The 25,537-nt window shown below is 39.7% G+C and overlaps 1 protein-coding gene across 5 annotated transcripts in view; it reads left to right on the top strand.

Moving 5' to 3' along the window:
• Positions 1 to 25,537, top strand: part of CFAP91 (cilia and flagella associated protein 91) — a 145,797-nt gene that overhangs the window by 67,012 nt on the left and 53,248 nt on the right. For all 5 annotated transcript variants that reach the window (XM_036849510.1, XM_036849513.1, XM_036849512.1 and 2 more), the window contains 6 exons: positions 13,306 to 13,422; positions 14,878 to 14,949; positions 16,122 to 16,268; positions 18,851 to 19,072; positions 23,059 to 23,207; positions 23,767 to 23,858. In XM_036849510.1, coding sequence (XP_036705405.1) covers positions 13,306 to 13,422; positions 14,878 to 14,949; positions 16,122 to 16,268; positions 18,851 to 19,072; positions 23,059 to 23,207; positions 23,767 to 23,858 — 799 coding nt within the window. The remainder of the gene's footprint in view (positions 1 to 13,305; positions 13,423 to 14,877; positions 14,950 to 16,121; positions 16,269 to 18,850; positions 19,073 to 23,058; positions 23,208 to 23,766; positions 23,859 to 25,537) is intronic.

Raw genomic sequence — 25,537 nt, 5'->3', positions numbered from 1 at the left:
GACAGGTCTAAGTGCCAAGATGAGGACCTCTGGGAGAACTCACACCTATTAAAGTCTAAGGCCCAAGAAGAGGACCTCTGGGAGAACTCACACCTATTAATAGTCTCTGGGGCCTGAGGTTCTCTGTTAGTCCAGTGGTTTGGACTTGGCGCTCCCTCCACAGGAGCTCAGGCCCAACCCCAGCCTGGGAACCAAGACCCCACAAGCCATGTGACATGGCAAAAGAAAAAAAAGGGCAACAAATAAAAAAGAACAGAACAATAACAAAGAATAAAAAATAAAATAAAATTAGAAAAATTAAAATTAAACCACAACAACACAGCAAAACAGAACCAGCACAGCAAAAAAATAAAAAAATAAAAATTAAATGAAAAAATAAAATAAAAAAAAAGGGGCTTCCCTGGTGGCGCAGTGGTTGAGAATCTGCCTGCCAATGCAGGGGACATGGGTTCAAGCCCTGGTCTGGGAAGATCCCACATGCCGCGGAGCAACTAGGCCCTTGAGCCACAACTACTGAGCCTGCGCGTCTGGAGCCTGTGCTCTGCAACAAGAGAGGCCGCAATAGTGAGAGGCCCACACACCGTGATGAAGAGTGGCCCCCACTTGCCACAACTAGAGAAAGCCCTCGCACAGAAAAAAAAAAAAAAACGTGTGTGTGTGTGGGGGGGGGCCCTTAGGCCCAGTACCCACACAGCCAGGAGAAGCCTTGGCTTGGGAGGGCAGGGCTCAAACCCGGGTCCCAGCCGGCCACAGGGGGCCCTGGGGGTGGGGGGCTCAGGCCCAGGACCCCAGCAGGCTTTCTGGGGTCTGAGGGGGTGGGGGAGACACTGGCCATGTTCCCTTCTGATCCCCCGACCCTCCAAAAGTCCCTCTCCATCCCCACCAATCCCCATGCCATGAGTGGGCCACTCCAAGTGTGGGAATCTCTCCCCTCCCCCAGCTCCCCCTCAGGGGCATCGGTCCCATCCCACCTCCACTTTTTTTCCCCCTCCCACGTCCTACCTGGTCACATGGGGATTCCTCCCATCCCCTTAGGTGTCCAAGGTCCCCCACCAGTGCCTAGTAGATGCCCTACTTGTGAGGAGACACGAACCTTGCATCCACCTATTCCGCCATCTTGACTCCTGTTTAAAACTTTTGAGTCCCCTTAAATCCAACTACTAATAGACTATTGTTGACAGGAACCCTTACTGATAACATAAACAGTCAGTCAACACATATTTTGTACATGTAGTATATACTATATTCTTACAATAAAGAGAAAAGATTAAGAAAATCATAAGGAAAAGAAAATACATTTACAGTACTGTACTGTATTTATTGATACCATAAGTTTATGTCATCTGTTGACAAGATGAATGCTCTGTCAGTCAGTATCTACCTATATCAATATTGTCAGTATTGCATTATATGATACAAAATACAGTAGAAGTTATATGTACTACTAACACCAACATTAAAAATGAAAAAATTACATTAAAAATTTATTTTGACTTACAGGAATAACGATTCATGCACTGATAACAAAGAAGCAGCAATATGATTGCTTAATGGTAGCCTAGTGTAATCAATACAATTTCTTCACATAGCCTAGCCCATACACTAATGAATGAATTATTATAAAATTTTAATGGTCTATAGTATTACAGTCATATTCATAATACAGACTTGGAAACACTGTTACATTTTTTTAAAAAGTCACTTACCTGTGGTAATAGGGTGATACGCAGTTTCTCAAATTATGAGAGAGAGAGGCATTTGGTACGGTAATGTAATTCTTTGAAAGCAAAGTTATAAATCAATAATAAAACTAACACATTATTAATTTTATATTAAATATCACTCACCTTGTGCCTATGTTAAGATATCCACTCCAATCTTTTTTCTTATTACAGTTGATTTACATTATTTTATTAGTTTCAAGTGTACAACACAGTGATTCAAGATTTTTATAGATTATACTGTAAAGTTGTTACAAAATAATGGCTATATTTCCCTGTGCTATACAATATATCCTTGTTGCTTATCTATTTTATACATAGTAGTTTATATCTCTTAATCTCACCCCATCCCTATCTTGCCCCTCCCCCCCTCCCCTCTCCCCACTGGTAACCACTAGTTTGTTCTCAGTATCTGTGGATCTGTTTCTGTTTTGTTATATACATTTGTTTGTTTAATTTTTTAGATTCTACATATAAGTGATAACATCAGTCTTTGTCTTTCTCAGTCTGACTTACTTCACTGAGCATAATACTCTCTAGATCCATCCATGTTGTTGCAAATGGCAGAACTTTATTCATTTTTATGGCTGAGTAATATTCCATTGTATATATACACCACATCTCCTTTATGAATTTTTCTGTTGATGGACACTTTGGTTGCTTCCATGTCTTAGCAAATGTAAATAATGATCCTTTGAACATGGGGGTACATGTATCTTTTCAAATTAGTATTTTTGTTTTCTTTGGATATATATCCACGAGTAGAATTTCTGGATCACATGGTTGTTTCATTTTTTCTTTTTTCTTTTTTTTTTTGAGGAACTTCCATACTGATTTCCAAAGTAGCAGCACCAAGTTACATTCCCACCAACAGTGTACAAGGGTTCCCCTTTCTCCACATACTCACCAACATTTATAATTTGTGGTCTTTTTGATGATAGCCACACTGACAGGTGTGAGTGTGATAGCCACTCTCTCATTGTGGTTTTGATTTGCATTCTCTGATAATTATCAATGTTAAACATCTTTTCATGTGCCTACTGGCCATTTGTATGTATTCTTTGGTAAAGTGTCTATTCAAGTCTTCTGCCCTTTTTTTTTTTTTTAACATCTTTATTGGAGTATAATTGCTTTACAATGGTGTGTTAGTTTCTGCTTTATAACAAAGTGAATCAGTTATACATATACATATGTTCCCATATCTCTTCCCTCTTGTGGCTCCCTCCCTCCCGCCCTCCCTATCCCACCCCTCTAGGTGGTCACAAAGCACCGAGCTGATCTCCCTGTGCTATGCGGCTGCTTCCCACTAGCTATCTATTTTACATTTGGTAGTGTATATATGTCCATGCCACTCTCTCACCCTGTCACATCTTACCCCTCCCCATCCCCATATCATCAAGTCCATTCTCCAGTAGGTCTGTGTCTTTATTCCCGTCTTGCCACTAGGTTCTTGTTCTTCATGACCTTTTTTTTTTTTTCCTTAGATTCCATATATATGTGTTAGCATACTGTATTTGTTTTTCTCTTTCTGACTTACTTCACTCTGTATGACAGACTCTAACTCCATCCACCTCACTACATTCTGCCCATTTTTTAATCGGATTGTTTGTTTTTCTGATACTGACTTGTATGAGCTGTTTGTACATTGTGGATAATAACCCTTTATCAGTCATATTATATGCATGTATTTTATTCCATTCAGTAGGTTGTGTTTTCATTTTGTTGATGGTTTCCTTTGCTGTGCAAAAGCTCAAGTTTAATTAGGTCCTATTTGTTCATTTTTACTTTTGTTTCTTTTGCCTTAGGAGACAGATCCATAAAAAATATTGCTACAATTTATGTCCAAGAGTTTTCTGCCTATGTTCTTTACTATGAGTTTTATGGTCTCCATTCTTACATGTAGGTCTTTAATCCATTTGAGTTTATTTTTGTATACGGTGTGAGGAAAGTTTCTAATATTATTCTTTTACATGTAGCTGTCCAGTTTTCCCAGCACCACTTATTGAAGAGACTGTCTTATCTCCACTGTATATTCTTGCATCCTTTGACAAAAATTAATTGAAAATAAGTGCATGGGTTTATTTCTGAGCTCTTTATTCTGTTCAATTGATCTATGTGTGTTTTTATGGCAGTACCATGCTGTTTTGATTACTGTAGCTTTGTAGTATAGTCCAAATTCAGGGAGCATGTTACCTCAAGCTTTTTTCTTTTAAGATTGCTTTAGTAATTCAGGGTCTTTTGTGGTACATATAAATTTTAGGGTTATTTGTTTTGGTTCTGTTGAAAATGTCATGGATATTTTGATAGGGATTGCATTAAATGTGTAGATTGCTTTGGGTAGTATGGACATTTTAACAATATTAGTTCTTCCAATTCAAGAACACAGTATATATTTCCATTTCTTTGTATCATTTTCAAATTCCTTCATCAATGTTTTATAGTTTCAGAGTAGAGGTCTTTGACCTCCTTGGTAAGTTTATTCCTTAGGTATTTTATTATTTTTGATGTGACTTTAAATGGGGTTGTTTCCTTGCTTTCTCTTTATGATAGTTCATTATTAGTATATAGAAAAGCACATATCCTGTAACTTTACTGAATTACTTTATTGGTTCTAATAGTTTCTTTTGTGGAAATTTTAGGGTTTCCTATATATAGTATCATGTCATTTGCAAATAGTGACAGCTCTACTTCTTCCCTTCCAATTTGGATGAGGTTTTTTGTTTTTTGTTGTCTGATTACTGTGATGAGGACTTCGAACACTATGTTAAATAGAAGTGGCAAGAGTGGGCATTTTTGTCTTATTCCTGATTTTGGAGGAAAAGCTTTCAGCTTTTCACCATTGAGTATGATGTTAGCTGTGGGTCTGTGATAAATGGTTTTTATTATGTTGATATATGTTCCCTCTATATCCACTTTGATGAGAATTTTTATCATGAATGGATGTTGAATTTTGTCAAATGCTTTTTCTGCCTATGTTGAGATGATTATATGATTTTTGCCTTTCCTTTTGTTAATGTGATGTATCATATTGATTGATTTGTGAATATTGAACCATCTTCGCATCCCTCAAATAAATCCCACTTGATCATGGTATATGATCCTTTTTATATATTGTTGGATTGGGTTTGCGGATATTTTGTTGAGGATTTTTGTATATATATTCATGAAAGATATTGGCCTGTAATTTTCTTTTTTTGCAGTGTCTTTGTCTAGTTTTGGTATCAGGGTAATGGTGGCCTCATAGAATGATTTTGGGAGTGCTCCATCCTCTTCCATTTTTTGGAAAAGTTAAGGCTAGGTTGGTAGAATTCCCTTGTGAAGCTGTCTTGTTCTGGATTTCCGTTTGCTGGGAGGGTTTTTGTTGTGTTTTGTTTAGGGTTTTTTGGTTTGTTTTGTTTTTTACAGATTCAAGTCACTAGTAGTGATCTGTCTATTCAGATTGTCTATTTCTTCCTAATTCAGTCTTAGAAGGTTATATGTTTCTAGAAATTTGTCCATTTCTTCGATTGTCCAATTTGTTGTCATATAACTATTCATAGTATTTCCTTATTTTTTGTATCTCTGTGATATCGGTTGTTATTTCTCCTCTTTCATTTCTCATTTTGTTGATTTGGGTCCTCTCTTTTCCTCTTGAGGAGCCTGGCTAAAGGTTTGTCAACTGTGTTTATCTTTTCAAAAACCAGCCCTTGGTTTCATTGATCTTTTTTATTATTTATTTGGTCTCTGTTTTATTATGTCCTCTCTGATCTTTATTATTTCATTTTTTTTTTAATTTATTTATTTATTAAACTAATTAATTAATTTATTTAATTTTGTCTGTATTGGGTCTTCACTTCTGTGCGAGGGCCCCCTCCAGTCACGGCGAGCGGGGGGTCACTCCTCACTGCGGTGCGCAGGCCCCTCAGTATCGCGGCCCCTCCCGCCGCGGAGCACAGGCTCCAGACGCGCAGGCTCAGCAGTTGTGGGCCCAGTTGCTCCGCGGCATGTGGGATCCTCCCAGACCAGGGCCCGAACCCGTGTCCCCCGCACCGGCAGGCAGACTCCCAACCACTGCGCCACCAGGGAAGCCCTATTATTTCATTTTTTCTGCTGACTTTTGGCTTTGTTTGGTCTTCTTTTTCTAATTACTTTCAATGGAACGTTAGGTTGTTTGAGATTTTTTGTTTGTTTCTTGAGGTAGGCCTGTATCACTATAAACTTTCCTCTTAGGACTGCTTTTGCTGCATTCCACCAATTTTGGAAAGTTGTGTTTCCATTTTCATTTGTCTTGAGGTATTTCCTCTTTGATATCTTCACTGACCTATTTTTTTTTTTAGTTACATGTTGTTTAGTCTCCACGTGTTTGTGCTTTTCCCTTTTTTTTTTTCTGTAACTGATTTTTAGTTTCATACAATTGTGGTAGAAAAAAAATGCTTGACACAATTTCTGTTTTCTTAAATTTGTTGAGATTTGTGGCCTAGCATGTGATCCATCCTGGATAATGTTCCATGTGCACTTGAAAACAAAGTATATTCTGCTGTTTTGGGATAGAATGTCCTGTAGATATCTATTAAGCCCAGCTGGTTTATTGTATCATTTAAGACCAGTGTTGCCTAACTGATATTCTGTCTGGATGATCTGTCCATTGATATAAGTCAGATTTAAAGTCCCCTACTATTATTGTATTATTATCAACTTCTCCCTTTATGTCTGTTAATACTTGATTTATATATTTAGGTGTTCCTGTAATGGGTGCGTATATGTTAATGAGTGTAATATCCTCTTTATTGATCCCTTTATCATTACATAAAGCTCTTCTTTATCTTTTGTTATAGACTTTTCTAAAGTCTATTTTATCTGATATGGGTATTGCTACCCCTGCTTTTTTTTTTTTTAAAGGGGTAATATTTTAATACCATCCTGTATGTGTGTGTGTACACATTTATCTGAATATTTTCAATCAGCTTGACTGAGGTATAATTTACATATAAGAAAATACACATAGTTGCATATAGAGTTGGATGAGTTCAAAAATACATATCCCTAAGTCAGCTCCACACAATCCAGATACAAGACATTTCCTTTTACCTTAGGAACCTCTCCCTGGTTTGAGAAAAGGAGCAATAAAGTATAAACTCTTCAAGTAGAGTTTTGTAAGTTTTATCAAGGCTACTGGTTGAGGAAGGAATATTAGGCTCAAGAGCTTGGGCACTGGCGTATGAGAGCCAAAGTTTCAATTAGCCAAACAAAACACTTTACCCCTGCTTTCTTGTCTTGTCTTTCTTATTCAGTCACCCACCCCATGTCTTTTGATTGGACCATTTAGTCCATTGATATTTAAAGTAATTATTGATAGGTTTGTACTTATTATTATTACTTGTTTTCTGGTTGTTTTTGTAGTTTTTCTCTGTTCATTTCTTCTTTTTGCTTCCTCTTCTTTAGTTTGATGATTTTCTTTAGTAGTATGCTTATGTTCCTTTCCTCTCCATTTTTGTGTAACTACTGTAGGTTTTTGATTTGTGGTTACCACGGGATTCATATATGTTGATCTATAACTAAATCTACTTCTTTTAAACTGGTAGTAATTTAAATTCAAACACATTGTAAAATATCTACCTTTTTTGCTCCCTTCCCCCACATTTTGTGTTTTGATGTCCTATTTTATGTCTTCATGTTTATACCTTCACTACGTGTGTAGTTCTATTTGCTTTTTTTTTTTTTTTTTTTTTTGCTTTTACAGTTTTTGTCTTTCACCTTTGTACTCGTTTATTTAAGTGGTTGATCCTCAGCCTTTACTGTATATTTTCCTTTCCTAGTGGGATTTTTCCTTTACCATAGTTTCTTCCTCCTTGTCATAGGCTTTTGTTTTAACTTAGAGAAGACCCTTTAACATTTCTTTTAGTGTAGGTTTAGTACTGATGAACTCTTATTTAGTTTTTGCTTGTCTGAGTTCTTTGTCTCTCCTTCAATTCTAAATGATAATCTTGCTAGGTTACAGATTTTTCCCTTTGAATACTTCGGATATATCACGGCCCTCCCTCTGGCCTGCAAAGTTTCTGCAGAAAAATCAGCTGATAGCTTTATGGTGGTTCCCTTGTATATGACTCTTTGTTTTTTTCTTGCTGCTTTTAGAATTCTTGCTTTATCTTTAACTTTTGCTATTTTAATTACGATATGTCTTGGTGTGGGTCTGTTTGGGTTCACCTTGTTTGGGACACTCTGTGCTTCCTGTATAGTACCTGGATATGTTTTCTTTCTTCAAGTTTGGAAAGCTTCAGCCATAATTTCATCAAATACATTTTGACCCCCTTCTCTCTCTTTTCTCCTTCTGGGACCCTTATAATGTAAATGTTGATATCCTTGATGTTGTTCCATAGATCCATTAAACTGTTCTAATTTTTTGTTTTTCTTTTCTTGTTCTGATTGGGTGATTTCCATTATTCTATCTTCCAGATCACTTATATGTTCTTCTTTATCACCAATCTCCTATTCATTCTTTCTGTGTTTTCATTTCAGCTATTGTCTTCTTCAGTGTTCCGACCTGTCCTTTTTTATATTTTCTAGTTCCTTGTTAAAATTCTCTCTGTATTCATCTATCCTTTTTTCCTAATTCAGAAATCATACTTATTACTAGTGCTTTGAATTCTTTATCTGGTAAATTGTTTATTTCTGTTTAATTGGTTGTTTTTTCAGGGGGGTTTGTCTTGCTCTTTCAATTGAGACAAATTCCTCTGTCTTCTTATTTTGCTTTTCTTTTGTTTCTATGAAATTAGATGAAACAGTTACCTATAGTGGTTTTGAAGGGGTGTCCTTATAGGGGAGCATCCCTATACAGTCTGTCTGTACCCAGTGGCTTTGGTGGGAGAGCTGGATTTGACATGAACAGAAGTCACGTTTTCTCAGGGCATGTTGGCAACTATCACCTTGGTAGAAGGTGGGGCTGGAGATGGAGGTGCTAGGGCCAAAGCCTGTTGTAACGCAGGGCTTCCCCTCTGCTCAGTGACCATCACCGCCCTATCAAGAGTGGGTTCCTATACCACGTTGATGTAGCAGAAGCCCTGAGGGTCAGGTCTGGGCTGGCTCCATTCCTTCCAAGTGTGCACTCTCCCCATTCCCAGCACTGGCACCCTTACCCCAAATGAGAGCAATGCTGGAGCAAGAGGGGCTGGTATAGAGTACTTGGCATGGATTGGAGCACGGGCCTTGGCACAGACCGTGGTAATCTGGCTGGGGCCAGAGATCTGGACTGTCCCTGATGCCCTGCCTGTGTAAGCACCAGCAATGGCTGTCCCCACCCTGCTCAGATGCTGCTTTATGTCTGAACCACTTCTGTGTCTCACAGCCAAGCTTTTAAGCAGGGCTGGAGCATTCTCTTGCCTCAGGCTGGTGCGCACGCCGAGGCATTCATGGGAAACCAGCCAGCCACCCATGCAATTTTCAGTCCGCCCTCTTTGCCCTGCTTTGTGAGCAAGCATGCACATCCTCCTTCCAAGCAGAGTACAGGCTCCCACAGTCCACCTGTTACTCCCACTGTCCCTCTAACCAGCCAAGGGGATTTGTCGTCCCTGTGTAAGACCCCAGGACTCTGGTGCCCAATATGTGACTCAAACTGCTCACTCCCTAGGGAGGATCTCTGCCTGTATTAACCCCCTCTTCTGGGAGGTTGCGACTTGATCATTTCTTTTCTCTTCCTACCCAGTTCCATATGGATCTTTCTTACAGCCTTGGTTGTGCAAGAGTGTTTCTCTGAGTCTCCAGTTAGTTTTTAGTGAGAATTGTTCTACATGTAGATGTATTTTTGATGTACTCGTTGGGGGAGGTGAGTTCTGTGTCCTACTCCACCATCTTGAACTTCTCCAGACAAAACAGACTTTAAAACAAAGACTCTCCAATGAATCTGCTGTTGTCAACAGTGCCCTCCACATTGCTAACTACCACACAGCGGTCAATTCTCTTCTCTCTGCAGTACTTGACTGGTTACTCTCTCCTTCTTAAAACAGTTTCTTCAGTTGAAATCTGTAACACAGCTCTCTTGTTTGACCTTACTTCACTGAACTCAATACAAGTCTTGGACACAATGTTCTACACAGTGAATACTTAGGCGATGATGATCATGATGACATGCAAACATCTTGTATAGTTATTAGATTTTTACACAAAGACACACACATAAACAACAGATAAGTAGTTTATTAACTGTATGGCATGATGATTATTTACCATTCACTAGGTGGAAGTGGATCACCATAACGGTCTTCATCTTTGTGGTCTCCACGTTGAGTAGACTGAAGAGAAGGAGGAAGATGAGGGGTTGGTCTTGCTGTCTCAGGGGTGGCAGAGGTGGAAGAGGTAGAAGTGGTGGAAGGGGAAGCAGGAGAGGCAGGAACACTTTACAGAAATACATTGTAATTTCTGTCTGACTTTTTTTGCTTTTTCATTTCTCTAAAAATGTTTCTATATGGTACCAATCCTTCTTCCATCATTTGCTTTAGTTTCAGTGCCCATATCATAGAAGGGTCCGTGTCATAAAAGGAAGTCAAAAGCAGCCTTGAATAATTGAAATTGTTCTCCCAGATCCTCTAATGTCACTTGTTTTCTGGCACTGCTTCTTCGACATCCTCATCCTCATTGTGTGTCACTGGTTTGGGAGCACGCACCTCCATCAAGTCGTTTTCTGTTCATCCCTCTGGTGTGCTGTCTTTTAGCTCTTGAATTTCTCCAAGATCCATGTCTTGAAACCCTTCACCCCACCACCACCTTTTCTGTCATATCCAGAATCTATTTCATGATTTCTTTGATTGACATTGTCATAAATCCTGTAAAGTCATGCATAACATCTGGACACAGTGTTCTCCAGCAGGAATTTATTGTTTCGGGCTCAACGGCTCTCACAGTTTTTTTCTGTAACAATGATGGCATCTTCAATGGTGTAATCCTTCCGGACTTTTGTGGTGTTCTATCAGGGTTCTCTTCCATAGCACTGACAATCCTTTCCACAGAGTACCATGTGTAATGAGCCATAAAGGTCCTTATCACCCCCTGATCTAGAGGCTAAATTACAGCCATTGTGTTTGGGGGCAAGTAGATCACTTTGATGCCTTTGGTGTTGAACTCATGGGGTTCTGGGTGGCCAGGGATGTTGTCCAATAGCAAAAGAGCTTTAAAAGGCAGTCCCTTACCGGCAAGGTACTTCCTGACTTCATGGACAACGCATTAATGGAACCAATCCAGAAAAAGGGCCTCTTTTACATCCAGGCCTTCTTTTACAACCAAAAGATTGGCAGCTGATGATTATCTTTTCCCTTCAAGGCTGGAGGGTTAGCAGCTTTGTAGATAAGGGCAGTCCTGATAAGAACCCAACTGCATTTGCACAAAACAGTGGAGTAAGCCTGTCCCTTCCTGCCTTGAATCTTGGTGCTTGCTTCTCTTCCTTACTAATAAATGTCTTTTGTGGCATTGTTTTCCAGAATAGGGTACTTTTATCTGCATTAAAAACCTGTTCAGGCAGATATCCTTTCTCCTCAATGATTTTCTTAGTGGTGTCTGGGAACGTATCTTCTGCCCCTTGGTCAGCGAAGCTGCTTCTCCTGTTATCTTGCTTTAAGCCAAACCTCCTTCTAAAACTATCAAACCATCCTTTGCTGGCATTAAATTCTCCAGCTTTAGATCCTTCCCCTTCCTTTTACTTTAAGTTCTCCTATAATGACTTCACTTTTTCTTGAATCATATTACAGTCTATAGGTATGCCTTTCATCCTGCACCCACATGAAAGCTGCATTTTCAACACGCGATAAAAAGGTATTTTGCAAAGATTGCAAGGTTTTCACATCTGCTGGTGTAGCTACAGTGATGGCTTCATGAATTTCTTTTTCTTTTTTCACAATGGTCCTTACGCTGGATTCATTTATCTTGAAATGGTGGGCAACTGCAGCTGCAGACCTCAATTTACGGTGCATATCAAGCAATTCAACTTTTTCTTATAATGTCACGACTGTTCTCTGTTTCTTGGGAGCACTCCCACCATCACTAGTGGCACTTCGTATGGCTCCCATGGTGTTACTCAGGGTTTACGGTATTGCACTAAACCCAATGAAGAATATACAAGAACTGCTAGAGATCACTTGTTACCATGACATGCAATTTACTGGAGGGATGAACTGTTCACTCATAGATGATTAGTGTCACCCTACATTTTAAGTGGATACTAGCAACACTTGAGCTCACAGCAGAAGCAATAAGAGGTAGTCATGAAATTATTACAGTAGTATAGTATCTACTACAGTTACTTTTATGCAGTTATGATTTAACACTGCATCTTTACGTTTGGTTACATTTCTTTTGACTTTGAATGGCACCAGGTATGGTCTGTAAGTGTTTATGTGCATAAGTTTTGATAAATTTTAACTTTTTATAGATTTTGTGTATTTTATGGTAGTAAATGATAAAATAGACTAATATCTACATATATTTTATGCATTCATGACATACCTAACTTTTTCAATATTTCTGGGCTATGTGGTTTTTCTGTAAGTTTTTAAAAATTGTCAAAAATCTCCCCAAATTTTTCTAATATATTTATTGAAAAAAATCTATGTATAACTGGATCCATGCAGTTCAAACCTATGTTGTTCAAGGGCAAACTGTACTTTTAAACTGCTGCTGCTTCCTATTGATTCATTAGTTTGGGTTATCATAGAGCTATTATATATATTTGCCGTCAGATTTATTTTCAGGAAACTCGGATGCTCTGTTACAACCACAATAATTGGATGTGGTTCCAAATTTTACTCATAATTTTCATATTTTTATTAATTTCAAGTCTTGGCTTAGTGCTTTATCACTTATTTAAGTGTTTTATCACTTATTTGTGTTTTTATGGAAAAAATAATATAAAAATTATGTGATGAAAAAGTAATGAAAGTGTGATTTTAAAATCACAGAGATCAGAATTTTTGATACTTTTAAGTTAAAAAGTATCCCCCTATGTCTGAAAATGGAACTGATGAACAAAATCTTATGTATAATTTTGGCAGGATTTTTGATGATCAAAAGTAAGAAAATAAAGTGCATGTTTAAAGAGAAACACATACACTCTTCCACAAGGAACCATGTTCAAAAATCTTGATGTGTAGGCCTTCAAGCCCAAAGTAAAGCTCTCTTCACTTGGAGATAATTGCCATTTAATGCCCCTTAGTTCCCCCATAACAACAAAACATACTAAATATTTCAGTCATTTACTACACAGGACAATTTTCTATTGCCCAGGCAGTCATTTAAAACAGCAAATTAGCTCATGTGGAAGAATAGGAGTTGGGGGTTTTGCTTGCATATACACATGACAGAACCTTTCAAAAACTCAAAAAAAAATGTTTAAAGTCTCCAAAACTTTTGATTAAAATGGATACACCTAGAATATGTTTCATGTTTGTTCAGTGGTTAACTTATGCATGGGAACATCATAGATGCACCCTGGTTTGGACTTTCTCAAACCATCCTAGCATGGCCATAGAGAAAATTATTTCTGATTGATATTCAGATCTGTGGCCTAGATTTGGTAGTGGGAAAAAATACAAAGGTAAGAAATGACACTGGTGTGTTATTTCAGGCACTGTTGGAAAAGAAGAATAAGGGCCTTGAAGCAAAGAAACCAATGCGTTTTCTTCAAAGAAAGCCAATACCTCAACCTCGACTTCCAACTCCAACTTTGGAGTTGAGTTCCAATGTAAGTTTGAGGCTTCTTTTATTTGAAAAGCTAAATTCAGTATTGCTGTTTATTCTCCAGATAGTTTGGGTTAAAAACAAACCTAACATAACAGTGTTCATTTCCCAAGATCTGACTTACGTTGCCTTTATTCTTATGTTTCAAATGCACACACAAAAACAAGCAAAATGAAATGAAATCTAAAGTCAATCCTTTTCAAGAATAAAAACACAAAGAAGAAAATCTTCCCAAGAAAAATAGGCATCAGAAGGTAATTCTGATGTACGTCAAATAAAAAAAAAGAAGATCGAATGATGATCAGTTACTGTAACTGTCTTCCCACATGAGGAAGTGGCTGATGACAGCTGGAATTAGAGAGGAATGCAATACCAGAGGTGTCATCAAGACTGGCTCAGAGAGTTCACCCTGACCAGGGCCGTACCTCACCTTCGCAGGGTCCCAGACTCAGTTTGGTCAACATTCCATAGTTGGTTAGGATTTAAAGGACTGACTCAGACTAAACCTACAAGAAACTGCTGGAGATGCCACAATGCAAATTTGTCACTTTACGGAGAAATATGTAACTGCCTGGTATATCAGGATATTGCTCTCGGGAGGTCAGCTTGTTATCTCCCAATACAGGGCAGTTCTCACAAGAAGCCAAATTGTACAGAGGGTTGTTGTGCTTTGTCAGAGGGAGGGGAGTTGATGGGAGATCTCACTAGCACCTCCGATGGCTCCGATGTCTCTGGAAGGACTGGAATGCTCCCGCTGACTGGACACGATGTGCTTCTGGGCAGTATCCCCTTTTCTAGACTTTGTGCCGACCACTGCCTGTGGTTAACACGTTGTCATTCACGAGTGTTAATGCCACTGATTCCACTGTTGATTACTTTTGCAATCAGAGGGGCTTTAAGTAAATTTGCAGACTCTGATCTTTCTGCTTTTGACATACACTTATTTAAGGTGATTTTTGTAGATAGCTGATCTTATCCATTATATTCTTATTTTACCAGTTTAGCTAAATTCTTGTGAAAAGCACCTCATTTTCGACTGATATAGACCAGCTGTATTCTTTGTCTATGCATGATCAAACATGAAAATACTATTGCAAAAGGGATGTTATTAGCAATACTTACTTCTTCAAGAAAGATTTTGCTGGAAAGGAATATAGAAAAAATGAAAATGGCTTAATTTGTAAGGATACCATGACAGTGGGTGGATTTTTTGCTTCTGATGTAATTTATTAATATCTTATTTATCATGAAAAAATAATAATGAATTTTAACAATACAGTAAGTAACATTTAAAGTCCTGTATGTTCAAAGAGGGATGATGTTTTACTCTCTTTAAATCCTTCTGGCATCTAGCTTTTTGCTAGATATAAATCTTTTGCTTGATATAAATCTTCAAAAAAGTATTTGATGCTGACTGCTGCTGTTCTCAAGCTGCTTGGTTCTCCCTTTGTTCTTTTAGGAAGAAGAAGATATAGAAATGGCTGTGATCTACCTTCAAAAGTTACTCCGGGGCAGAGTCGTTCAGAACATGGTGTGTACGGTGCAACCACTGGCCCTGTTCTTCTCCTTTGAGAACAGATTTATAGAACGCATATGTGCTTGGTTCCTTGGGGTGAATTGCCTCTTGCACCCTGCTGTCCTATGGAACTATGCTCTTGCATTGCCATAGTTTGCCCGAGTGGCACAGTAACAAGGCAAGAAAGGACCGCCTGCTGTTTGCTGTAGTGTAACCAAGGCAGTGTGAAGCTAATGTCTTCCTTGGAATTGCTAAATCCAGCAATTTTCATACCTGAATTTTGACCCTAAACATCACAAGTAGATTCTCTAATTTTCCACAAAGTTGTAATACAATCATCTGCGTTTGTATATAGCTAGCAATACCTGAATAATAAATGAAATAGCTAAGTAATAACTACAGTTTTGAACTCTTACCATATGTTCACATTATATATTCTTTGCTCTACATATATCAGCTCTTTTTTTTTTCTTGTATCATGTATCAATTACCCATTTTACAGGCAAGTAGTATGAGTCTGAGAGGGATTATGTTAACTGCCAGCAAATTCAACTCTGGTCTTCCTGACTAAAAGCTTTAGCCAGATTATTTGTGCCACTAGAGCAAGCTCACGCTTCAGTTTAAAAATGGACTGATATAAAGCCTCAGCTGAAACATTTTTTCTCCCCAGACAGATATAACTCTTAAGAGACTCAGTTATGGTGAGTAAGTCCAGGGAGGCTGGATGAGCATCCTGTGTTCAGCATTATTCTCTATCCTCCTGCCAATATTTCTCCAGGAGAAACACAGCAGTTAGGTTCAGACAGCAGATCATGTATTCCAGATGAGGGGCAAATCTCTCGGAAAAGAAGATATGACCATGAAAAATACCACCCCCAGGCTTCTTAGGGAAGGAGCAGAGGAAATGAGGAGAAGGCTCTAGTTTCTTAACATGACCCTATAGTTGTCACCTTGTCTTTGAGAGGCATTTTAAGAAACTGAGTCAATAACTAACCTATAGCTAAGCTCCTTCTCTGCCTGAGCAGCTGATGGTGCAGAAAAGAGGGCTGACCGCTAGCTCTGTGGCCCCGAAAGGCAGAACAGAACCCTCTGCTCACAAGCGCCTCACAGGTCACTGCCTGCGAGGCCTCGTGCCTGGCACAACGGATGCTGATTTGCAAGTCTCTCTCTGATCTGATTTGACACAGATGTTTGAAGGGAAAGAGAAGCGGCTGGAGTTGATCCAGGAGCTGCGCACCAGCCACGCACTGCAGGAAGAGGACAGGCTGGTGAAGAAAGCCGAGAAGCAGGTGACCCTGGCCTTGCAGCGACAGAGGAACTTGCACGAGCACAAGGTTCTTTCCTTTCCTCTCCTTTTCTTGTCCCATTTTCGCCCTTGATTTTTATTATTCTACAAGCAACATTATAGTAACAATAAATGATGTGAGGAAAAAGAAACACCCCCCACAAGCCCAGCATTTTTCATCAGTGGTGCTGCAGTCCAGAATTTGAACGGGCTGTGCCCTCCCTGAATTGAGTCTGCTCTTAGTTTTTTATTTGCAACAAGAAAAGAAAAAAACCCTACATTTTTAAAAGGTTTTCTCTTCCAATCTTTCTTAAATATTTGGTGACTCTATTATATTTCAGTGGGAGCTTAGCAGAATGAATAAGTAATTAAAGCAATAAGAAAAAAGTGAGAAATGGGATTTTAAAAACTATCCACACTCATTTATGAGTTTTGGAGCTGTACATAGCTCATGCTCCTTAAACTGCATATTAAATATGTTAATATGATATTCTGTGACTTTCACCGGGTCATCTGAGCTCTGTGTGACTGACAGTAGCTGCTAATTGCAGCTCTAACTCGACCACTGTAAATGTGTTTCCTACTTTCTTCTGGCATTTGTCTATATACACATAGTATTTAATGTTGTTGACTACAGTATACACTTTTTTTGTTTGTTTTTGTTAAAATGTGACACATACTTTTAATTTTATTCATTTATTTTTGGCTGTGTTGGGTCTTCGTTTCTGTGCAAGGGCTTTCTCTAGTTGCGGCAAGTGGGGGCCACTCTTCATCGCGGTGCGCGGGCCTCTCACTAACGCGGCCTCTCTTGTTGCGGAGCACAGGCTCCAGACGCGCAGGCTCAGTAATTGTGGCTCACGGGCCTAGTTGCTCCGCGGCATGTGGGATCCTCCCAGACCAGGGATCGAACCCGTGTCCCCTGCATTGGCAGGCAGACTCTCAACCACTGCGCCACCAGGGAAGCCCTAGATACACTTTTACTATCTGTCCCACTTATCTGTAAATCAAAATGAAAAAGAACCAATTTGCACAGAGTTTAGTGTTACAAGAAAGTAAATTTGGGACTTCCCTGGCGGTGGAGTGGTTAAGACTCCGCACTTCCAATGCAGGGGGGCATGGGTTCGATCCCTGGTTGGGGAACTAAGATACCACATGCTGCGCAGTACGGCCAAACAAAAAGAAAGTAAACTTACGTCAAAGCTAACATGACCCACCTTTAGTAACAAATGTAACTCTTGTTTTGTGAATTAGGCACAAATGTGAAGCAGCTCGGAAACGAGCACCACTTTATTCCTTTTACATGACAGCAGGACTGGGGATGGTCTCTGAGTGATGGGAGCTGGTTTGCAGGGAGGGAGGAAGAAAGCCACAGACTGTGAGACCCAGCAGAGGAACCAGAGAAAGAAGAGGAGAATGCAGACACCGGAGTCTCTAAATCTGGGCATCCTGGAGCCCTGGGAATGATGGAGACGGGCTGCACTTCTGTTCAGACAGGGAGCAGAATGCCCTGGCAGCAGAATACCCAGGACCTGGATGGAAAAATGCCCTCCTCGGCCCCTTCAGGGTTTCTGATTATAGACTTTAGCAGCTACAGCTAAGACAATCCAGGATTTTCAACCCATCTACCTCATTTAGTGGATAGATACTTGATAGACATCATGACAGCTAAGAGCTAAGGGAGGAATTAATGGGAAGAACTGTCACATAGCCACAGACTCGCCCTGCTTACCTTCAGCTGTTCCTGGATACACCAGTAAGATGCAGGCATCTGGGGGAGTGGGCACCCCACGGGTACCTACAGCAAAGCCGATCCTCTCATTTTCTCCTTCTCTCATATTGAGGGAGAACCGTCAGTGTGGGAGCAGCAAGTGCCTGGGGGAAGAGCCTTTCCCCCTTATCCCTGAGGATAGGAGCAGGAACACAGTACAATATTCTCACTTTTATTCCTCCTGTGCCAAAGCCAGCACAGAGAGATCCATAAATAGATACTGTGGCTTACTCCTGGCCAAGAACTCTAGGCCCCTATTTTACCTCAGTGATTACACAGACATGTAGGCTTGTTTCCTGCTCTGTTTCAAAGATAGTTCTTAATGACTTTGAAATTATTTAAATGAATAAAAAGTACTAAGGTTTTCTACTTTCATGTTACTGAAGATCTTAAAATTCCCCAAACTTGTGTTAAAGGACAAAGCATTGAAAAATTAAAAGGTATCATGAGTGAATTTTTAAGAGATTCTATTTTTTTGAACTCCAATATTATCTTTTAATAAAAACCTTGACATTTCCCTTCATGTCTGGGAAGACCCAAGCACTTTACCTTCTGGATAAAATTGAAAGAAAAAAAAATTCTGTGTGGACACTAACAAATGTTTTGCTAACTCCTCTTTATAATTTGAAGACTATCATCCAGCAGTGACTGATTGAGCAATTTACTTTCTCAAGTCTAAGTTTGTATCATAAGTTTTCCTAGTAAAACCCTTGGGTTGGGGCCAGTCTGGAGATAACAGTCCTAATAAAAACTAAGTGCATTCTGAAAGTGAAGTGACTGTCAAGGATAATCCAGCATCCCTCCTCATAAATCACCATTCTTAGTGGAATCTGTATCCTCATAGTTATATTATTATTTTCCAGGTGTCACTGGTTGAAAACCATTTGGCCGGACTGGAAGGATGGGTGCTGGCAGACATGTTTGACTTCCTGTCCAAAGAGCTGGTGAGACTGCAGGAGGAGAGGAGGGTCCACGCCCTGGCCATGCTGGCCGAGCGGCAGCGCAGGATGCGTGAAGCCGAAGAGAGTGGCCGGCGCCAGGTGGAAGAGAGGCGCCTGCAGGAGGAGGACCAGATATTTAAGGAGGCGAGTGGGGACGTTGCCAGGAAACGTATGATATGAAATGACTTTCGTTTTTTGTTTTTCATTGTCTTCAACAAATAACGTATCGAGTTCCTATGATACGCCCAGCACTGTGCAAAGGCATTGTGGGGTACTTTGGAGGGAAAAACCAGGTGTGGCCCCTTCTCTCCTGGTGCTTAAATCCTATATAACATGCAAATAAGTGTAGGATCAGAAAATGTGTTAAGTTTCATGAAGGAAACAAATGGGGCCCGGTGACATATTTTGAAGAAGTCACTCTGCTTTGCTGTGTGAACAGGTTGTAGGGAGGACAGGGTGGAAACAAGGAGACCTGGAAAGAGGCTGATGAAGTAACTCAGGCCAGAGTGAGAAATGGGGTAAAGTCAAGTATGATGTCCAGTTTCTGGTGTCAGTGAGTGGGGAGATGGTGGTTCTATTTTCTGAGGGGTGGTTCTATTTTCTGAGGCGGGAAAGCTGAGGGTGGAATAGGTTTAGGGGCAGGAGTGGAATGAAGAGCTTGATTTATATTAAGTTTGAGACATCTTAGTGGAGGTGTCATTTCAGCAGATGGATATACAAGATGGAGTTTAGAAGAGAGATTTTGACTAAAGATACAATCTTGGGAATTAGGAATGCCAGGCTGGTAAATCAGAATTCTGACCAAGACCCAATAGATGTGAAATTCCAAAGTGACCAAGATGCAAACTCAGAGGAAATCTGAGGAACCAGTAATATCTCAAAGCACTCTCACCCTCATCAAGTATACAAAAGCTCAAGTGTTAAAACTGGAGGGGATTTGTGAGGAAGATTTCTTTAAAGGGAGCTGTGCTGTGACTAATTCCCCCCCAAAAATCACACCCAGAGGTGGGGACGAGTACTGCCCCTTTCTTGGAGAGCTTGATGTGTATTCTTTCAGTTAGGGAGTCTCACCCCCGGAATGGAGAGGAGGGAGCTGGGCAGGCTGAGGGGAGGTGGGCACAGCAGAGGCTGCAGGGGCGGCCAGCACACCCAGAATATATGAAGGCAAAGGCTGTGTGAGTTTCCCTTGCGTCAGATGTGGGCCAGATGGGAAAGGCAGAAAAAAGCCAACCTGGAACTTAAAAAAATTCCTATCTAAGAGGTTGTCTGAATTGTATTAATATATGTGGATAGTTTTGAGCTCCTCAGGTTAAAAAAAAAAAAAAATGCTATGTCAAGTTGGGGTCTTCTTATTTGATCTGGGATTCAAAGGATTTACCCAATTCCCATGGAATTAGGATTGACCCCTGAATAGTATTTGGTGTGTGTTTTTTCAGATAAGAAATTGATTAAAATTAAACAGATTTCCCATCTACTATACAGCTTAAAAAAGTTTTGGGTTAAAGCTTTTTAACTATAGTGTCATACAACCTATAATAATAATTCATATTCTAGCTTCCTACCATCCTAACACATTTTTCCTTAAAAAGAGTTACTGAAATGTAGAAATTTTTAGCAAACCAGAATTTACTCTCCTCTACCTAATATCACTAAGGAAAAACCAGCTGGGATGGGAAGAACCAGTTGGGAGTGAGAATAAAAGGAAAAAGACAGAGGAACCAGTATCCTCAGAAACACAGAAAGGAAGAAGCTGGTGAAAGGCTTCTAGGAAGTTATCTTTTAAGTGGGAATGATCCCAGGAAATGTCAGCATGTCTAGGAGGGGCAAGAAAGGGTTAAGATGACCCTTCCAGCCTGATTTAAGGATCATTTATGTAAAATAAGTATCCATCTCTGGACCCCAGCATTATTTAAATTCCCTATCTCCCATCATATGACCCTCTTAAAGATAAATATGCTTACACATAAATAGACCAAAACCAAGAAATGTACACATGAGTAAATTTCCAGAAAAATAACATGTAGATATTGAGAATCATAGATACAGAAAGTCATAGACTCATATTTTAAACACATACACACTTTTGCACATCTATAAGTTAAGACACACTCACAAACATAAGCCCACATGAACAATATTAGCAAAGATGGGAGGTACACACATATAGCCACCCATATGTTTCCTTATTCACTTATGCACATACAAGCACAAATGTGTCCAGAAACATACACATTTATAAAGATATATGTAAACACACAAGTACATGTATTACTAGAGGTGAACCACATTAAACTTTCCACCTCTGAACTATTACAAGACTCAACTGTCTAATCGTTCCATCTAGGTGTGACTTGTTTCCTGAATAAGTCTGTGGTCCCCATGGAGCAGGAGTCTCCTCTGCATGGGAGCAGGCACGTGCTTCCACAGCACCAGCATAGCCCTCTGCACGTAACAGACTTTGAGAAAATATATTTTGGTTGGTTGGTTGTTCGGTTGAACTGTATTAAACTGGTCATTGGGTCTCTCCCATAAGGAAGGCATAGGAATTCAAGGTTATGGACTTGGTGTTTTACAGGTAGATATTCAGTAAACATTTCATATTCAGAGTCCTGCTGCAGTGCCAGTCAAGAAGCAGGCACTGAGTTGTTACTGAGTCCCAAGCATTATCTCAGATACAAAGAAATACTCACACATTAAATAAAAAGTGCCCTTCCCCCAAAGCTCAAAATCTGTTGAGACAGAATGCATACAAAACTAAGTATGACACCCTTGATGCTTGTGATACTTCCTTGGTATCTACCTGTAAAACAGGTAAAACTAAACTATTATTTATGGTTGACTTAGGGAGCAAAACTCTAAAGAATAGGAAGTCTTTACCATCAACTCATGAGAGTGGGAAGGGTCTGTGGTCAGGTAGAATTCACAGTGACCTCTGGGATCCTAGCAGTGGCTTGACCCTCATTCATTGCACTGTACATTTATGCACTCTGCACTTTTCTTTTTTTTTTTTTTTAAATTATTTATTTATTTTTATTTTTTGGCTGTGTTGGGTCTTCGTTTCTGTGCGAGGGCTTTCTCCAGTTGCGGCAAGCGGGGGCCACTCTTCATCGCGGTGCGCGGGCCTCTCACTATCGCGGCCTCTCTTGTTGCGGAACACAGGCTCCAGATGCGCAGGCTCAGTAGTTGTGGCTCACGGGCCTAGTTGCTCCGCAGCATGTGGGATCTTCCCAGACCAGGGCTCGAACCCGTGTCCCCTGCATCGGCAGGCAGATTCTCAACCACTGCGCCACCAGGGAAGCCCCCTTTTTTTTTTTTTTTAACATCTTTATTGGAGTATAATTGCTTTACAATGGTGTGTTAGTTTCTGCTTTATAACAAAGTAAATCAGTTATACATATACATATGTTCCCATATCTCTTCCCTCTTGCATCTCCCTCCCTCCCACCCTCCCTATCCCACCCCTCTAGGTGGTCACAAAGCACTGAGCTGATCTCCCTGTTCTGCACTTTTCTAAATGTATATTCTATATTCTTTCAAGAAAGCTTTAAAAAGAAGCAGTCCAGGGCTGAAAAGATAGTTAAAAAAATTCACCAGAGACCCAGGATCCTTCTAGCTTCCTGCTTTTCTGTCCCTTGGGTGTGACCCTCATGGCAGTTTAAGATGACTGGTGCATTTTGTCCCCATGAAATGAGAAATGAAAAGAGAGAGAAAAAAAAAAAAGCTACGTCTTTCCCTGTAAGAATCTTTTAAGAGGAATAAAGAAAGGACATTGTGTAATACATCTTAGTCTCTGCCACAGTTAGGTAGCTTGACCAAATTACATTGCTGGTAAGAACAAAGCCAGGATCCAAAACAGGGTTATTGACTCAAGCCCATGATCTTTCTGCAGTGTTGTATTGCCCACCCCGTAATTCTAAAATGAGCCAGATAGGTAGGGGCTGCCCAGAGTGGGTAGATAGGTGGATTAGAAACAGACCATCTATAGTTTTAAAAAAAAGAATAATGAATGAGGGGACTACTGATGAATGAAGTAGATGTGCTAAAAAAGTCAACCAATGTTCATGCATTTTTCTTGTGTACGGTAGTAGCATTCCTATTCTGAGTAACTGGAGTATTTTGGGGTTTTGCAGGTAATTAAAGTTCACCAAAGTACTGTAACTTCCTATCTGGAGGATATAATACTGAACACTGAAGAGAATACTGCAGAAGAACAAGCCAGGGCAGAAATAGAGAAGATGGCTGAGGAAATCAATGACATTGCTTATGAAATGGAAAGCCGGTGTGTACCAAGGGGACAGATGGTGGGATGGACAGACTTTTGCTGTTACTCATATGTATTTTTCAAGAGCTTAAGATTTCACCACCAAGGAGAAACAAATATATAACTCATGCTTCAGTATGCATTGTTTTGGCAGCAGCCAGCAGGCCTGTACCTTTGTATGGTAAGAGCACTGGGAATAGAATTTTCAGTTATCCTCTGCAGCCTGGAGCACTTTCATATTTCTTACTTTTAGAATACCACAAAGCATGAAAGCAATGTGAATAAGTATGTCCAATTTTACTTGGACATCACCACAGGGTTTCTGGCTTCCATTTATAAGTTGTATCTCTAACACTCCCTTCCTGGTAGGCAGGGTAAGTGAAGGACAAATTTGGATTTTCCATGGAGTTAACCAAACTCACCAGGAATGTGCTATTTCAGATCACTTAAGGAAAAGGCAGTGGTGGGATTTGAGCAGTGGAGTTCCTTACACAAACAAGGAGGATCCAACTATAGATCGGCAGCTCAAGTAAGGCAACAAAGGAAATACTCGTTTAATTTGTTTTTTATTTTTCAGTCGAACTCAGCTTCAGTCAGAGGAGATTGTTGCCGAGTTGGTTTATAGTTTCCTGATCCCAGAGTTGCAAAAGGACTTTGTCAAAGAAAAGGGTAAGCCAATGTAAATGCTTCACGTGATGATCTTTTTAAAGATAGAAACTATTTTCAATATTCCAGAGATTTAAAACTGAGCAGAGGTACGGGGAAAATTCTGAAGAATCACTGAATTTTCTTATTTCAGAGTTGTCAGGTTCTCTTGATGCTGTCTGACTGCAGAATATAATCACCTCTAGTGTGGATGGGTGCAGTTCTAATAAGTTTGACGGAGCGTCAAAATCCAAACCTTCTTGAAGAGGCGGTTCCTGAGGGGTGGGATGGAGGGGTGGTGGTAGGAGGGAGGCTCGAGAGGGAGGGTATGTATGTATACATATAGCTGATTCACTTTTTCTACAGCAGAAACTAACACACCATTGTAAAGCAACTACACTCCAATTTAAAAAAAAAAAAAAAAAAGAGAGAGGCAGTTCCCAAGTTCCCAGAAGAGGTGTATTTTGGTTTTTGTTGTTGTTTTGTTTTGGTTTGGTTTTTATTGAAATATAGTTGATTTACAATATTATGTTAGTTTCAGGTGTACAGCAAAGTGATTCAGTTTATATATATATATATATCTTCTAATTCTTTTCTACTGTAGGTTATTACAAGATACTGAATTTTGTTCCCCAAGCTATACAGTGAATTGTTGTTGTTTATCTGTTTTATATATACTTGCGTGTATATGTTAATCCCATACTCCTAATTTATCCCTCCCCCACCTCTTTCCCCTTTGGTAACCATAAGTTTGTATTTTGTAATTTGATTTTTTTTCAATATAAAGCAAATGTTGAGAATATACAGGGTTTTCCAACTGTAGTAGCCTTTTGCAGGCAGGGCACGTGCAAGGCAGGTGTTGAAAAGCTGGGAAGCCTGACAGACCTAAATTGACTCTGCAGCTCTGCCTGAGTCACAATATCTCCTGTTCCTGCCAGGACTGATCTCAGTATAAATATCCTCACTTATCATTTGCCAAAAGTGGCATGTTTTTAAAGATTGATGCTTTTAGTCAATAGAGAAGGAGAAAAAAATATGTTTTTAAAAACAGTGTTCTTCCGGAGCTTTCAGACTCTTGGTGACAGTCCTGATCCCAGAGGGAAGGATGCAACCGGAAGATTAATATTTAAGTGAAATAAGAGCTTGGGAGGCTTTAGAGTTTGCAGGGGAATTCTAGACAGGTTTAAGAGAAGTGTTAATATTTAAGATCACGTAACCAGTGAGAAAGGAATGGTAGTTCTAATGCATTGGACGAGAACAAAGAAGTATCTTGTTTTCCCATTACATGACTGTACTTTAATTTTTAAACCAGTACCCACCCCAGCAATCAGCATCTAGTTTGTTCCCAGTGTGTTTTCCTGTAAATAGCAGTGAACACTCTGGTCATGCTTCTGAGAGTTAACTCCTAGCAGTACAGTGCTGGAAATAAGGTGTGTTTCATATTTTGATAGATACCACCAAACTGCCCCCACAAAAAGATTGTTCTAATTCATACTCCCATCAACAGTGTATGATAGTGCCTCTACCAACAAAATTTATTTTGTTAAATTAAATCAAATAATATTTTTGTATCACCTTATATTATAAAAGGGATCTTATGTTTTCTAGATCCTTAAGAAAATATGCAACTCCTTTCTCCTTCTCCTCTGTCCAAGGTGAGGCCAACCTGCTTCAGATCAGTTCCACCTGAGGGAATTGAAGGA

The sequence above is a fragment of the Balaenoptera musculus genome, chromosome 4, assembly GCF_009873245.2.
Source record: "Balaenoptera musculus isolate JJ_BM4_2016_0621 chromosome 4, mBalMus1.pri.v3, whole genome shotgun sequence".
Lineage (NCBI taxonomy): Eukaryota > Metazoa > Chordata > Mammalia > Artiodactyla > Balaenopteridae > Balaenoptera > Balaenoptera musculus.
Note: the sequence above shows the minus strand (reverse complement) of the source record. Positions and strands in the feature narration are given on the sequence as shown.